This window comes from Dreissena polymorpha, chromosome 13, assembly GCF_020536995.1.
Source record: "Dreissena polymorpha isolate Duluth1 chromosome 13, UMN_Dpol_1.0, whole genome shotgun sequence".
Lineage (NCBI taxonomy): Eukaryota > Metazoa > Mollusca > Bivalvia > Myida > Dreissenidae > Dreissena > Dreissena polymorpha.
In genome coordinates this window covers 6081430-6098550 of record NC_068367.1, presented here as the reverse complement: position 1 = coordinate 6098550, position 17121 = coordinate 6081430, and the positions used below count along the sequence as shown (strand labels likewise).

The 17121-nt window shown below is 33.7% G+C and overlaps 1 protein-coding gene and 1 long non-coding RNA gene across 2 annotated transcripts in view; one reads left to right on the top strand and one right to left on the bottom strand.

Annotated features, from left to right (window-relative positions):
• Positions 1 to 1945: 1945 nt before the first annotated feature.
• LOC127854911 (uncharacterized) lies at positions 1946 to 5701 on the bottom strand. Its single transcript, XR_008037190.1, has 3 exons — positions 5532 to 5701; positions 3938 to 3999; positions 1946 to 2297 (listed from the first exon to the last, which is right to left on the bottom strand). It is a non-coding gene; the product is annotated as an uncharacterized LOC127854911 (long non-coding RNA).
• Positions 5702 to 6321: 620 nt separating this feature from the next.
• Positions 6322 to 17121, top strand: part of LOC127854907 (cilia- and flagella- associated protein 210-like) — a 33804-nt gene continuing 23004 nt past the window's right edge. The window contains exon 1 of the mRNA XM_052390017.1: positions 6322 to 6489. Within this exon, the coding sequence (XP_052245977.1) occupies positions 6447 to 6489 (43 nt within the window). The 5' untranslated portion in view covers positions 6322 to 6446. The remainder of the gene's footprint in view (positions 6490 to 17121) is intronic.

Here is a 17121-nt window from a genome sequence, read left to right as displayed (position 1 = left end):
AACAACGGTTGCGATAGACACTTATAAACTGTTTAATGCCCATAATATCACTTTAATTGACCAAGACTAGAAACACGACGGAGTACTCTCAAGCTATTTAAGATCTACTAAATGCATTTCGACAAATGTCCAAATGTCCTTACTAACATTTTTCCACAAAAAGTTTTCGAACAGTCCTCTCCAAAACTCAGAAACGCAGAAGACTATATTATTTTATTAAGAACAACTTGATTTTGTTCACGCTCTTTATTATTGTAGTGCCGGTTACATCTGGTGACACGCCCCCATGCAGAGTTGATACCCGGCTTGCGATGTTCATGTGACGGGACCATGCTGCATGATGAGGAGCCAATCGGATGGACGCAGATGCCTGATGGGATGACCTAGTCCACATAAACGGACTCCCAGAACTTTGATATTTTTTGCTATGGCGGCTCTGGGAGTCCATATGCACTCCTTCATACACATGGGTGCAGTTCAGCGCACGGAATCCGTGCGCTTCACTAAGCAGTGTTACAGACGTCGTTCGAGACACATTGAGGAAAATAATGAATAAACTTCATAACCATGTTAAATTTACCTGAATGGAAACCTACGGTACAATGTTATCCTGTGCATGCATCCGATACAAACACGACGATGTTTCAACACTCTTTTCTCGCTGACATTGTTATGTTTAAATTTGAAACAGTGTATTCTGTATCGAATACCACATCGTTATCGACTTTTTGGCTCCAACACATAACGCGACGTACAAAATATTGGTGTAATGCGACCTGACCTATATTGGGTCAATTTTTCAATATTGCGGGTACAGCGTACAAAACAAAACCTTAGTCAATACAAATCAATTATTTCTTGTTTTAATGGTACCATTTGGATGAGTTTGTGGTTTAGATAGGTAAATTTTTAATAAGCTCTTGCAGTTTCAGTGTTCATTAACCTTTGAATTGTTGATAGCATATTGCACCTATGGACAAGAAAGAGCGCATTGCAACTCTCAGCCTAAGCTGAGAGTTGAATTTTTGCAATTAGGGATGACCATGCTCTCTTGCTACCCGGTCCGCAAACGTGTGCAGACGTGTTCCCTGAGGTAAGTATTGCCAGGAAGTTAGATGCCCTGAGGTAAGTATTTCCAGGAGGATATATAAGTGTAAGCCTGTGTCGTACGATTTACCCTGTGACTCAGTGTCTTGCCCTGGAGATTTAGTCTGTGCGTGGGGTAGGAATTCCCAGGAGGATCGGTTGTATGCAGCCGACGACGATAGCGGACGAGCGTTTCCCTCGAAGAGTGTACCGCCGAGGACGACCGTGCCATCCTAACAGGGTTTACAGTCGATGCTCATGAATGTATAAGTAAAGTGTCGTTGTTAGCAGTTGCTGTAAATGCAGGCAAATTCCACTGAAGAGCTAACCTTAATTAACACCACAATGGTGTCTGGAAGTGGGGTGAAGTGACAATCGTGTTTAACGGATAGGCTCATTCTTTGCGAAAGTCGGCATCCTGTGTTTAAATTGAACCACGAATCGTATTTAGTTTGTATATGTTTCCAATCCGTAAAGCGGTCTATTCTAGACATGTGTAACGCGCCAGCCGTCTATTTGTAGACGTGTTGCAAGATCACGTGGCCTGACTGCTGGGAATTTACCTTATGCATTCGAGGTCGCGTGAACATTGGTGCGGATACAAGTGCACCAGATGACCTGCATGTGTCACGTAATCGTTCCTAGTTCATGGACGACACATAGTTATAACAATGTTCATTACTTTTAAATTACTGGTGAGTAGCCTATCATTCGATATCTCGTCATGCGCGTATTGCCAAGATGACGAAATTTGTATTAACTACCATTTTCTCGTGTCACGCATGGGACAAGTCCGTCCCTCTCTAGTAATGTTGGTTTCTCTGCATAATGTAGGATAAAATATTCAACAACGCATATATCAGTTTTTAATCCAATTAAATGTCTGACATAACTAATATTTTCAGTGGTACAAAGATAGTTTAGGTCACAATATACCAAAAGCTTTCCTTAACAAATTCAATGTAAAACCGACAACTTCAACGAAAAATAAAGTCAAACTTGTGCGCGTAGACACCCCCATACCCATACCTTTTCTTAAAGAGCATGCCAAGCCGAATGGATTTAAACAATAAAAAAGATAGGTCATGCAGTATGTAAGAAAGAACTCGACGCAAATCAACGGTCACTGTTTTAAGGCCACCTTTTTACAGGCTGATCTCCAGTTGATGAGGGTTTCCCGCCATCTGTCAAAATCTCATGTAGCCTCCAACCTATAAGCAAAACACTGAAATTGTAGTATACAACAATGTTTTCCCTACCACATGCACAGAGAATTGTGTCTTCAAATAAATGACGTTCCATTCTTTAGAGGGTATAGCATTGAACACCAAAATGATTAAGTATATTGTAACCTAAAGGAGAAATATATTCTGATTAAAATGTGTTTTTATTGCATATTATTGTCTTCCTATCCATATTGCACCAATATATTAAGTTTGGCTGGATTATCTGTCCATTTGGCCATTTTATATCATATTTTTACACGCTGGAGTTTTCCGTCCGAAGAAGGCGATTTTAGGCCTGCTAAAGCTAAAATGTCCCTTTAAGATTTAAAGCTGTTGTGTTCAATATCTGCAACAATATACCAAAACAAACCAAATGGATAGGCACATGGGGCTTATGCCGGTCGGGGAAAGAATGAATTTGTTAGATATTTTCACTCTAAGCAATTTTGATAATGTCTCTTTAGTGTGTTTTTTTTAAATCACCCAAAAAACGTCAATTTCAAAGCAAAAAAAAAATCCAATTTCATCCAAAACAATAAACAAATTAGTAAAAATGAGAGATCAAAGATACTTTGAAGTGTAGAAACCAATAAGCTTCCAATAATTTGTTGTTGCGCAACAATAAAAGTGTGAAATCTTGAAAGCGCCTTGTCGCTCGGAGCCCCTTTTTTTACCAGCAGCCAATGATATATTCTAGCATATAATGTCGTGGGTGCCTTTAAACTGCAGCAGATGGTCAATATGCACTGCCAGCTCTCATTTAGAGGTTCAAGAGAATACAAAATTTCATATTTTGGGCACAAAATAAGTACTTATGACTATTTTAATGGTGGCAATCAGGTCAAAATGGAGGTTCATAACCGAGCGAAAGAACAAAAATGCTCATGTTGGGTGTTAAGACTGGAAGGAAAGGTTAAAATGAACACGATACATATATGTTGGCAAGCATTATAAGCTTAGCAATGAGGTTCCATGTACTTACAGGGGCAGAAAGGGAGCTCAGATCAATGTAGGCTTCCTGAAAGGGGTTTCTAGTACTTCTTCTAGGGACACAGCTTCACGCAGAATTCTCAACACAACAAATATCATTGATCCATGTCACCTTTGTATGCAAAGACACGCGAATAAGGTCAATACTTCCTTTACATCACTGAATGAGAGAAGTATGTACCAAATAAAAAACAAAACTGGTTGCTGAAAGTGCCACATTTTGACAAAAAGATCCCTCTGAGGTAATTACATGATGGAGGGGACACTTGCTACAACAATCCTATGTTTGAGTCCGACGCGACATCCTTTCAAGCCAGAACATTAACAGTAAGCATATTGTGAGAAAACAATACCAAACACAAGCTAATTGTAGGGTTACAAGTAGCAAATCAACTCAGCTGTACTGCATACATGCTCAGGAACAAGGATAAACCTGTTAAGTGCCAACTTCCGCTGCCAGCAAAGCACGAGCTTTACGTGTCGGGACGCGGAACTATAGATTCAAACTGCACGGAGAATTGCACAACGGCAAGGGTTTGAGTGACCACAAACCTGATTATGGCAGTATTTCACACCTTAAGCATCATTTATATGCTTATTTGCTTGTGTACATGATAATAATTTAGTATTATTACCTGTTTTGCCATCAATAACCCTTATGCAGTGGCCCTCGGCTTAGTCGCAGACATTCCTCTACCTGAAAAAGTCAAAATACCCAATAGAAATAGATATAAAATGAAAAAAAAACACATGCATTTATGTATTTTAAGTGTATTTCTATGAATAAAAAGAAGTGATAGAGCTTGTTATATTCATGATTGCACTAAACATGAATGCTGGCTGAGCTAAGCATCTGCTGCACTGTCCAAACTGTAAAATGTCCGCCATTCCATGTCGGTGAAATGGGGCTCTGTTTGATTGTAATGCTTTACGCACAAGCTATTGTTGCGTTACTGGATCACGGAGACCCAGGCGTTGAATTCTGACTTCATGTAGCACATTTATGCTACACGGTCAACCAATATGCCTTTGAATTTAAGTTGAAAAGCAATTTAGCCCTTATTCGGCTTTATAAGGGTGGGGGATCAACTTGAAAAACAACTATTCCAGGTCAAATCATCTGAATTCATGCATTTAATGCACTTATAATCTTCTCTTTTGCTAAGAAATGACCAAAAGTCAGCTTTCCCAGTCATATTTTGCACTTGCAGATGATTTTTTATTTTTACCTAAAGTGATAGGAAGTCATCGTAGAGTTTTGGAAGGGAGCAGCCATCTTTAGCTGAGGGAATACCTTGGCTGTCCCAGGATAGTTTTGGAAAATTAAAGTCCCCAGTAAGCCACACTTTACCTTTGAGTTTGTTAACCAGTTGTAGTGACTTATGTAATTCTAATATGCTTTTTTCATCTTGTTCGTGGGGTCTGTAGTATGATCCCAAGTACAGGGGTTGAGCTCCAAATATTTCAAGTTTTAACCAAAGGATTTCACAGTTTGTTTGCAACTTTTTCATTTCTGAGACAACAATTGTATTTTTGACCAGGATAAAGACCCCACCCCCAGATTTACCTGTTGTTCTATCATGTCTGAATGGGGTGTAACCTAAGGATTGGGGAAAAATTTCGCTATCAGTGTGTTTGGGTGTAAGCCATGACTCTGTGCCAAAAACTATGTCAGGTTTATCTGAATCAAGAAGGGCATGGAATTCTCGTTTCTTGTTTACAATGGATTGAAAATTTATGGTCATGACTTTTAGGCTGGAGAAGAATTTTTTTAAACATTTTTTGGGGGAACAGTGGGATTAGTACTAAGAGACGCAGATTGGGAGGATTCTGAGTCTGACAATAGGGAAAAACTATTGTGGGATTCATGGGACGACAAAGATGAAGTAGATGTGGAAAAGTTGGTAGACTCGCAGTTCGTACACAACCAGGAAAAGGACTGATTGCTAGATACCAAGTTAGAGTAATCGGGCTGGCTAAATTCTTCGCAGTGAATGTGGAACCACAAATTACAGGTGTCACATAAAATGGCGGGGTCATGTTCAAGAACATTTAAACCACAAGTACCACATGGATAATCTGGGCCAGGATTGAGTTCAATATCGGCGGATAGTGTCAAAACTAGAATAAATAAATAGCTTTTATTTGGTTTAGCCTTACTTACAAAGTTTTGAGTTTTTGCTTTGCTCACTAGGCGACCTACATAAGTCTTTCGCAGATGAGGGTTACCTGAATGGTTGTGTGGTCTGATGAAATATCCACCTGTGTCAGGATCACATTTGGCTACATAAAACAACGATTTACCAATTGAGAGTAGGACAAAACATGTGAGAATTCCTGTAAACATTGCTATTTCCTGTTGTTGTTGTTTGTGTTTTATTTTTCGCTGGAAGGTCAAGGACGTATCGCGGGAAAACAGTTGGCTGTGGAAAAAAACCTACCAAAACCGATATTAGCGACCTGAGCTACCCTGAGTTGAATTAATGTTAAATTAAAATATGTTTAAATTTCTCAAACCGCAACTAGAACCAGAATAACTTCGCTAGAACAACTGTTTTTATTGAAAATTTCAGGAGAGAGAAAGAAGCTTGTTAGTAGCAGGACGCATGCGCAATCTTTCAACAATATCTGCAACAATATACCAAAACAAACCAAATGGATAGGCACGTGGGGCTTATGCCGGTCGGGGAAAGAATGAATTTGTTAGATATTTTCACACTTAGCAATTTTGATAATGTCTCTTTAGTGTTGTTTTTTTTAAATCAACCCAAAAACGTCAATTTCATAGCAAAAAAAAATCCAATTTCATCCAAAACAATAAACAAATTAGTAAAAATGAGTATATTGTAACCTTAAACGCGAATAAGCAAACACAGGTTTATTGAGCAATCGTGATACATCGGCTATCTCGGATTCCTCCGTAAGATAGGAAATAAATCGTCTGCTGATCCAGAGTGGTTTATTGAGATGTGACACAGTGATATTTAGCCTGACGGTGCATTTGTAATCAGCAGTTTGTAGGTTAACACCGACGTAGTTTTAACCGGAAATGACGTACTAAGCGACTTGTCGGCTTGTTTTCCTTGACAACAGTGGTTTTCTTTTCTTTTAATTTGTAAAAAAATAAAAGAGAAATCTTTTAATATGGCTACTGTACAACATGGCCGAAGGAAAGGCTTAGCAAGAGGTAAGAAAAGAACATTATATCTAAAATCAAATCAATTGTTTTGCCACAGAAATTGAAGCTTCTTAATATATGTAGATAGTTAAGTCACAATAAATTGTGCTATTTTTGGATGTTTAAACATAATAATTTTTTTAAATTGCAGGACATAATAAATTTAATATGTTGTTTTTTGTGTGTTATATATGCATAATAGTATGCATATATTTTTGTAATAAATATAAAGGATTTCTGTATAAATAAATGAAGCAGATCAGTAAATTGGCTCTAATGAAATCAGGTCGCCTACTTGGTGCGTGGTCATCTGACGGCACCATTTTATTCAAGGACTCGAAGTCGAAAATCCACAGATTCAACAACAATGACTATTTAAATTCATTCAGATCCGGCGACTCGAATCATTAAATTTCAAATAACCCGAATTCCTATCAACCGAACACTTTAGGTAGCATCAATCGTATATCGTGTTTTAAGTAAATACAAAGTACCATTTTAACAGACATCAAGGTATGTTGTTGTTGTGTTGTTTTTTTTCCATAATATATAATCTTATTTTTGCTACGACAGCACGCTTTCAACCTGATTTTTGTCCTTACTACCTAAAATTTCCCATATGAAATTCCGTTATACAAACAGGAGTTCCAAATGTTGCCAGTTATACCAATAAAAAAAGGCGATGTTAACTCGGTATACTAAGTAAAAAAACTTATACGGTGCTGCTATCTGATGTAAATCTTGTATATACATAACCCTCACATTTCTTAGTGACGGTTATATTTTTTCTTTTGAATAGACTGAGGCAGTGCTATCTAGTCTATAAATGCTTCTGATAAGATCATCTGTATTATTTTTGTGGGTAATTGCTTATTTGTGTGTGTATTTATTAGTGTTTTACTATTTTTGTGAATAAAATGTACTTTTGCCCCCCCCCCCCCACCCTCTTGCATCCTCAATAGCGATGTCCAATAAACATTTAGCGTTCTTATTTATGTAATATGCTCATTACACCACTTTGAATGGCTATTTATTTACTTATAATTATATACCAAATATCTAAATCTAGTCAATGCATCGAACACGCAATTTAGAATAAGCCTATATGTTCAAACTCACTAGTGAACATGTGATTCGTAATAACCTTTATTTTCAATGAGAAAGCCATGGTCGCGATAAACAGTTTTTAACAAAATGCAGCTATAATCAATCAATTTTTACGAGTACAAATAGCAATTTTCGGATTTAAGGTAAACTCTCTTTGCTACAAGGCCATGTATAACGATGATCACAAAATCCATGTGCACGAAATCCATGTGTTTTCCGAAGTAGTTCACAGATCAAGCCCTAGATTGCTCACTCAGCAGGTCATTATGCACGAGATTTATAGTTATCTGTATTTTCAACGCAAACACCGTGACTGTCATGAACAGATCTTTTCTTTTTTTTTATTCAATATCATACATACAACGTAAACATGTATATGATCATACAACATAGTGATTGTACAAAGCAATATAGTTCAGACATGTTATACAAGATATGCTAATATATATTTTTTTTTTTTGAGAGAAAAGAAAAGAACAACAGAGGAATAGTTATGAAATATGATGAATTGTATTACGTTGAAAGAAAGATACTGGACTTGTGTGTTTTGTTGTATATTCACAATGATCTTTTCTGACAGAAAAAATAAGAATAAAAAAAAATAAACAAACTATTTTAGAGAGATAGACTAACATTAGAGTGAAATGTATATAAGTGGACAAAACATTATGAGAATTTAATCCGATTCCATTTTTGTTCAAAGATGTGTAATGTGTCATTACTGAGGGCTATTTCTTTCTCAATTTGAATTTTTAGTTTAAGACTATGGACAAAACAATTAAAATTTGGTACTTGTTTTTTGCACTTCATGTTTAAGATAATATATTTCATTAATATAACCATAAAATTCACAATATTATTACAGTCTATTGATTTCAATGAGTTAATTCCGAAACTTACATTTAAGAGAGATAGTTTAACGTTTAGTTGATGTTGTTCAAGAAAAGATATTAATTGATTCCAAATAGGCTGGATGTGTTTGCACTCCCAAAAAAGATGTTCTATAGTTTCAATGTTTTCACTGCAGAAGTCACACAGATTTGAGTTAGATAATTTACATTTAAAGAGATATTTATTTGTAGCTATAATTCTATGGATGTATTTATATTGAAAATTTCTCAGTGTGCTTTCAATAGTTGCTTTATATGGCATGGTAAATATGTGTTTCCAATTAAGTTCATTTTCTCCAAAAAGAACTTGCCATTTATTTTGGATTTTGGAGTTTTCTGTAGGGTTTTTAATTTGTAGTGTGTAAAATATTTTATTTGTTTTGTTTTTTCTTCCAAGTATGTTTTCTACAAATGTTGTTTGAGTACATGGTGTATTATTTGTATTGGTTTCCGATTTAATATGTATGGGTATGCTTTTGATAAGTGTGTAGTACTTCAAAAAATTATTTGAAGGTATTCCGTATATGTAGCATATATTATCAAAAGAGTAGAAATCCTTAATTCTGTAGTCATATAATTGGTCGACATATTTAATGCTTCGTTCAAACCAGTCTTTATAGAAAAACGTCTTATTGTTTGAAGTTATGTCTTTATTGTTCCATAAAATTGTTTTACTGCTGGTTTGGGTCTCTAAGTTATGAGTGACATCACTCCACGCTGATAGAACATCAGACAGAAATATGTTTTCGTTTGCAATTTCATGTAAGATATTATTGCTGATGTTACATTCAAAGAGTAAGGAGTCACCATATTTTTTTTAGGATTTTCTGGTAGAATAATTTCCATTTACTCGTATTGGTATTATCTAGGTATCGTTTAACCCAGCTGCATTTGATTGCATTCAAGAATGATTCAATGTTCGTTAATTGGATACCTCCATTTTCTACAGATTGAATTAACTGAGTTCTTTTTATTTTATCAGGATTACCGTCCCATATGAAATTGAATATTGCTGATTTTATATCGTTAATAACATCACTTGGTGGATCTGGGAGAACTGTTAATACATATATTAATTTAGGAAGTGCAAACGTTTTCAATACTGTGTTTTTTCCGATTAGTGTAAGTTTACGATGATGCCATGATTTTAAGCAGTTTTTAAAATTCTGTAATTTAGGTATTATGTTTTTAAGAACTGTATCCTTTTCATTATTTGTGAATGTAATTCCTAACGTTGTGGCTTCATCGGATGTCCAAGTTAATTTCATTTCTTTTTTATATTGAACATTACTTTGTTTAAATTTACCTACTCGAAGCACAGTACATTTACTTTTGTTTAGTTTAAGACCCGATGTCATTCCGTAAATGGTTAGCGACTCTATGAGGTTATGGAAAGAATCGCTATTGTTATTTAAAAAATAAGTTGCATCATCAGCAAATAGGGATTGTTTGATTTCTTCGTCAGGTTCTAGTGATATGCCTTTTATGTGTTCATTTGATTGGATGTGATGTGATAGATACTCTATGCAAATAATAAAAAGCGATGATGAGAGTTGACATCCTTGTCGAACCCCTCGTTCGATGTTAAAACTGTTTGAAAAGAAGCCATTGTTGATGATTACACTGTTAATATCAGTATAGAATAGTTTGACCCATTGAATGAGACTTTCACCAAAGTTCATATTTTCTAAGCAAGAGAACATAAATGAATAATCAAGCGAATCGAATGCCTTTTCAAAGTCTGCAAAGAATATTAGACCAGGATTATTTGAATTGTTGAAATAGTTTATGCATTCTTGGATAAGACGAACGTTTTCACCAATGTAACGTCCTTTTATGAAACCAGATTGAGATTTTGAAATGATTGATGGTAATATTTTTTTTATTCTGTTTGCTATACTTTTAGTTGCAATTTTGTAATCATTGTTAAGTAAACTAATCGGGCGCCAGTTTGATAAGGATTCTAAGTTTTTTCCAGGTTTTGGAATAAGTGAAATAATACCTTGTTTTTGTAGCGAAGTTAAGTTTTCGTTGTTAAATGAATAGTTAAGTGAATTAATTAGATGTGTTTTTATATCATTCCAGAATATTTTATAAAATTCGATTGTGATGCCATCAGATCCTGGGCTTTTGTTATTTTGCATTTCTTTTAGGGCTAATCCACATTCATATTCATTAAGCAATCCGTCGCACAGTTCTTTTTCTTCCTGGTTTAAAGCATGATGTGTATTTTTAAAAAGAGTGTTATTTTCAACATTTTTTCGTTCATAGAGGGTTTCGAAAAACAAACGTTGTTCTTCTAGTATTTGAGTTCTGTTTGTTATATCTTTGCCATTGACTACTAATTTGTGTATAGTTTTTTGTTCACTTCTACGTTTTTCAATGTTTGCGAAATATTTTGTATTCTTTTCATTGTGTTCAACATGCTGTGCCCGCGCACTTAGTATTATTCCATTGAGATGTGTATGATAGATTCCATCTAATATTTGTTTTTTTAATGTTATTTCATTTTCAATGTCGGTGGTGTCATTTGTGTTTGTTTGATGCAATTGTTTTTCAAGTGTTTCAATGGTTTTGATGGTTTCAGTTTCAAGTTTGTGTGTTTCTTTTTGTTTACATGATGTGTATCTAATTGTTGTGTTACGTATATTTCCTTTAATTACTTCCCATAAGGTGTTTGGGTTTGCATCTTTATTATTTTGAACTGTATTTAATATTTCCTGTTTTATTTGTGTTTGATATTGTGTATCTAATAAGATGCTGTTGTTAATTTTAAAGTATCCTGGGCCTCTTTCAGGTTGTATATTGTGCAGTTTAAGTACAACTAGAGAGTGGTCAGTCATAAATCCTTGTTTTATTTTACATGTGTCAATAATGTTGCAAAGAGATTCAGATATTAAAAAATAGTCTAATCTACAAAATATTGTTGGTTTTGTGTTTGAATGCCAGGTGAATTTGCTCTCGTTTGGGTATACTGTACGCCAGATATCTATCATATTGTAGTTTTCAATTATGTTGTTTAAAATGTTTCTATTTTTAGTATGAGTATAAAGGTTTCCATTCTTTTTATCTATTAATGGGTTCAGGACCGTATTGAAATCACCACCGATTATAATGTTTTTATCTTGGTTATTTATTATAAAGGATTGTAATGTTTCGTAAAATGTGGAATCGTCTATGTTAGGGCCGTAGACGTTGATTAATGTTATTTGTGTTTCGTGTATTTTGATATCTATACTTGCTTGTCTGCCAATTATTATTTCCTTAAAGTTATCGACTGTGACACCTATATTATTTTTTATCAGAAAGGCAATGCCTTGTTTATTAGTATGTTCTCCACTGAGATAGATTTCTCCGTCCCATTCATCTTTTAAGGTTTGTGCTAAAGTAGGTGTCAAATGACATTCTTGTAAAAGGCATATACTATATTTTTTTTCGTCTAACCATTTGAAGATTTTTATGCGTTTGTCTTTATTGTTTAATCCTTTAACATTTAAAGTACATAATTTAATCATTTAAGTAGGTGGAGGGTGGTGTGAATCGTAATTTGTATGTGCTTGTCCAGTAAATTTTTATTTTAAAATGTGTCCAGTTGGTTTCTCTTATAGGACATAAGATGTCCATACATACAAACAAAAATAGAAAACAAAAATTAAGAATACAAAAAGATAAATATTCCATAGACTTGAAGAAGTAAAAAGAGATAATCACACAAGTAAGAGAAGAACACAATAAAAGAGGTGTCCCTAGCAGAGACATAGAAAAAAATAAAATAAAATAAAACATATGAACAACCATAAAAAGCAACATGTGAACAAAAAAACAAGCCAATGTGTTTATGCATAATACTCATGTATATAATTATGCAACACAAATTGTGCACACCAAAAAACACAAGCCAATGAGCTTATGAATGATTCTCATGTATATAACTATACAACATAACATGTGAACAAAAAAGCACTAGTCAATGAGCTTATAAATAATACTCATGTATATAACTGTACTACATACCATTTGGAGAGAAGCACAAGCCAATAAGGTTATGCATAAAACACATGTATATAATCATACAACATAACATGTGAATAATAAGCACAAGCCAATATGCTTATGAATGATACTCCTGTATGTAATCAATAAGTTGTTAATAAGTATGTCATTTAGTATGCAAAGAGCATAGCACAATTTCTGGGTAGAGTTTGAGTACACAAAGCCGGTGTAAGTTATATTTAACCTCTCAGTATTACAATCCAGAGATTGAGGGAAAAAAATCAAACACACAAACAATAATTTTCCATATCTGTAAAAGTTCTTAGTTGCCTCGTTAAAAAGGAACTAACTAACTACACTATGTGTCTATGGCATTGTATCTCAGATAGAATATTGTTATGTATTATTAGTATAACACTTAATATCAAGGTACCATAAAGTTATGATTTAAAGAGACAATTTTCAGAACACTAGTCATTTTGTATAGTTAAGCTTAATAATACTAAATTCAGATCCCATGCCTTTAAAATATGATAACAAATAGCACATTGATTTTTCTGGAAATACATATACACATACAGCAATGCATAGAATACATTATATCTTTGTTCAAACAATCAAACAGGCATACAGCACAAAGTGCAAACAAAATGAAAACACCAGCAAGCTAATGAGCTTATGCATACTACTTGTGTATAATAAATAGGTGTGTCACTCAGCATACAAGGAGCATAACACAGTATCTGGGTAGAGTTTGAAAAAGTCAGTGCAAATATATATTTTCCCTCTCAATACTACTACCTACAGATTGAGGGAAAAAGACACATACAAACAAAAAATGTCCATACCTGTACAAGTTCTTAGTTACATAACTGAAAAAGAATAGCTAATTACACTATGTGATAATGACCTTGTATTTCAGATAGTACATGTTTTTATGTATTTTAAGTATACAAATTGTATCAAGGTACCTTTCAGTTTAGAAGAAAAAAAGAAGAAAAAACTGTTTACAAGGCATCTCTTAGTTCATAGGCAGTTAAAAACTGCAGCTTTTTTTATTGTGTGCAGCCTTTTCTTGAAAGTAAAAGTTTAAGATCATCCACTCAAGATGTTAGAAATTGATTACATAGTGTATCTTATGACAGATTAACCATATATATTATATTTCTGTAATATTACTGAAGCAGTTCAATAAATTAATATGAATTTTGTGTCACAAATTTATCAGCTCAACAAGTTTCTGTATATAGCACATTTTGATGATTCACATTTGTCAAGATTATTTAGCAATTACAATAACAATTGTATAAAATAATCTTGTTTAAAGATTTGCTTTGATTAGTCATGAGTACATATTATAGTCATGAAAGTTATAAAATAGGGCTATTGGTATTTATTTAGTATTAAATTTACCCCCAAAAAAGGATCACCTATTTATTTGAATAGGTGATCTATGGGGAAATATATAATATATATATATCTATCTATACACACATATATAGTACAATATTATTAAGAGACAAATATTTTTATGTTCACCAATGAATGAATAAACCCATATGCGACCACCTATGCGAAAACAAAACCATAGATGGTTTGTAGGGATAAGATTCATAGTGTATATCATTGTGTAATAGTAATATTCATACAATTAAAGATAAACAGTTGGACAAAGTATTTGAAAAAGATAACAACTATTGTATTTCAACGTATAACAGTTATACTCATACAATTAAAGATAACAACTATTGTATATCATCGTATAACAGTTATACTCATACAATTAAAGATAAACAGATGAACAAAAGTATTTGGAAAAGACAACCACTACTGTATATCATTGTATAATATAGTAGTACTCATACAATTAAAGATAAACAGTTGAACAAAAGTATTTGAAAAAGACAACCACTACTGTATATCATTGTATAATAGTAATACTCATACAATTAAAGATAAACACTTGGACAAAAGTATTTGAAAAAGACAACAACTATTGGATTGCTTCTTATCTTATAGTAAGAAATGTATGTACACTATGGTTGAGTTATACAATCACAAAGCATGTCTTATTGACATGAGCATTTACAGTATGTATTAATAACAGTTGTGTTAAGCATTGTGGCATAATGGTAGCTATAAGGCAGGATACACAAGATAACATCAACCTCATCCTTACGAAAGTTGATCACAGCCAGTTACAATATATATATGTATATATGCTTTACCCTGTAAAGGCTACTCTCGGCATTATTATATAGTTAGGTCAATAATGAAAAAACCTGTTTTATAAATAGAATGTAAACAGTGGGACATCAGATGGTTATATGAGTTTAAGGTCAATAGTGGTAAAATCCTATTCTATAAATAGAATATAAACAGTGCGCATTATTAACAGTTTCACGAGTCACTGCGTTTGAATTACGCCCACAAATCCTATTGAATTTGAACGATGTAAGAGTTAAAGAATAGATTTACATTGTGTTCGGTTTTGTTAAGAAAAGTAAGACATATATTGAGTTTTTTCCATATGGTGTACACATGTATTTATCAAACGTTATTTTTCCCTTTGCATTGAAATATATTGCAAGAGATATTGGGAGTAGACAAATAACAGTAACATTTAACAAATATCAGTGTATACATACATAGACACGACTAACTGCATAGCTCGATACACTTATCAGACTTTGTAGGTGTTTTTTTTCGTAAAAGAAATAATATTATACATGGTATTCATTAAGCGAGATGACATAACCAATGTTTTCAAAATAAATTATATATTATTTTATATATTATTTATTATATGTTACTTTCTATATACATTAACTTAAGTTATATATTATTTTATATATTATTTATTTTATATAATTTTCTATCTACAAAAAGCATAATCAACTTATATCATGCATAATGTTGGAGTAAAAATGAAGAAAAACACAACAAAACTAGATTCGTCTCACCGGATCAGCAGCGGCAGGTTAGATCAATGCAGTGATCACACTCAGGCGAGGAAACATGTGTTAATTACGCTTGGCACGGAGTTCACGGAATTCACGAATCACTGTGTCAATATTGTCATACAGGTCAAATTTAATGCGCTCTTGTCGTTTAGTTAGCGCGAACACAGAGCCATTGAAGAACCACGTTGACTCTATGTCTTTGTGGAGCTGAAGTCGGCTCATCAGTCCTGTATTAAGGGCGGTGACGTCATCAACCGGGCGGTGGCCAGCGTTCTTCATTTCTTTTCGCTTCCTCATCACTGCGCTTTTATCGTCGTTATTCCTGAACAGATCTTACTAAAAGGCATCTACCATCACTTTTATTGGTGACGAATAGTTATTTTCAGTTCTTTTTGAAATTATTATGTCACGTTACATTAAGTAATGACACAGGTCTCTGGGTTTTTATAGTAGTATTGCTATTCCTTTAAGGCAATCAAATTCCTCTTCATCCCTGTTTATCCCGACAATAAAGTGTCGTGAGTTCATATAACAACCGTGTTTAAATGGGATAAGATAAGCTATGACTGAACTCAACAATTTTAAAATATTTGAGATCTTCTGACACCAAATTATTGTAGCTAATTACTGTAGCTATTGACACTGTGTATGCTGTTACATGTTATGCTGTTGTTTATGTTAAAACTTCTTGTGTACATATTTGAACTTATTGTGACATTTGCGCTTATTAAATGATCTCATTTGACCGTCCATTGTTTCGTGTTGAATAGATAGCAAAACAGGAGTATTTCATTTTGCACTACGTGATACTGATATTTTTTTTTTATAAACTTTGATGGATGTAATGTCAATTAAAACTTTATACTGATAGCTTAATTTAATTATTCGACCATTTGTATTCGAAACGAAAGTCATAGACCAAGGTATCAAGAATCTTATATATTAATCGTTGTTAACTTTACGGGGGTCTTGGTCATTGAGGCATGGTTCAGTTGTAAAATGCTATCACAGCACGTCCTCAACATCAATATTGGTACCATTACTTCTTTAGTTGGGTAAAACTACTTCTTTAAAAAAAAAAAAACAACATTTTATTGTTGTCATGATATTCGTATGATAAAATTTGAGGATGCTGCCTTATATCTTCAGCAATTTAATGAGACCAGTTCACCGACCCGAAGTTATAATTACTTTCATAGACATCAAAGCACTACATCAGTTTGACCAACAGCAGCAACAAAAAGTCCGTTCGTAGAAAATGTTTTAATTGTGTTTATTTAATTATTAATAACGGACTTTTTGTTGCTGCTGTTGGTCAAACTGATGTAGTGCTTTGATGTCTATGAAAATCATGTAACATAATCATCTTTACTAATGAACGTGTACTTGTTTCTGTTATTCGCGTGTTTGGTTGTTTATTTCTTTACTCGTTTTCGTAATGTACGTTTGTTATCCCCTCCCGAACTCAAATGTGGAACTCTACTAAAAATAGTGTGTACCTTTACGCATTATGTTACTAACACCACTATAAAGGGCTATAAAATAAGTAAACACATCTTATCACAATATCGAAATCTAGTCAATGTATAGAACATGTAAATAGGATTAAGCCTATGTTTTAATACTCTCATTGTCAGTAAACACGTGATTTGTAGTTGTTTTTATTTACCATGCGAACATCATGGCCG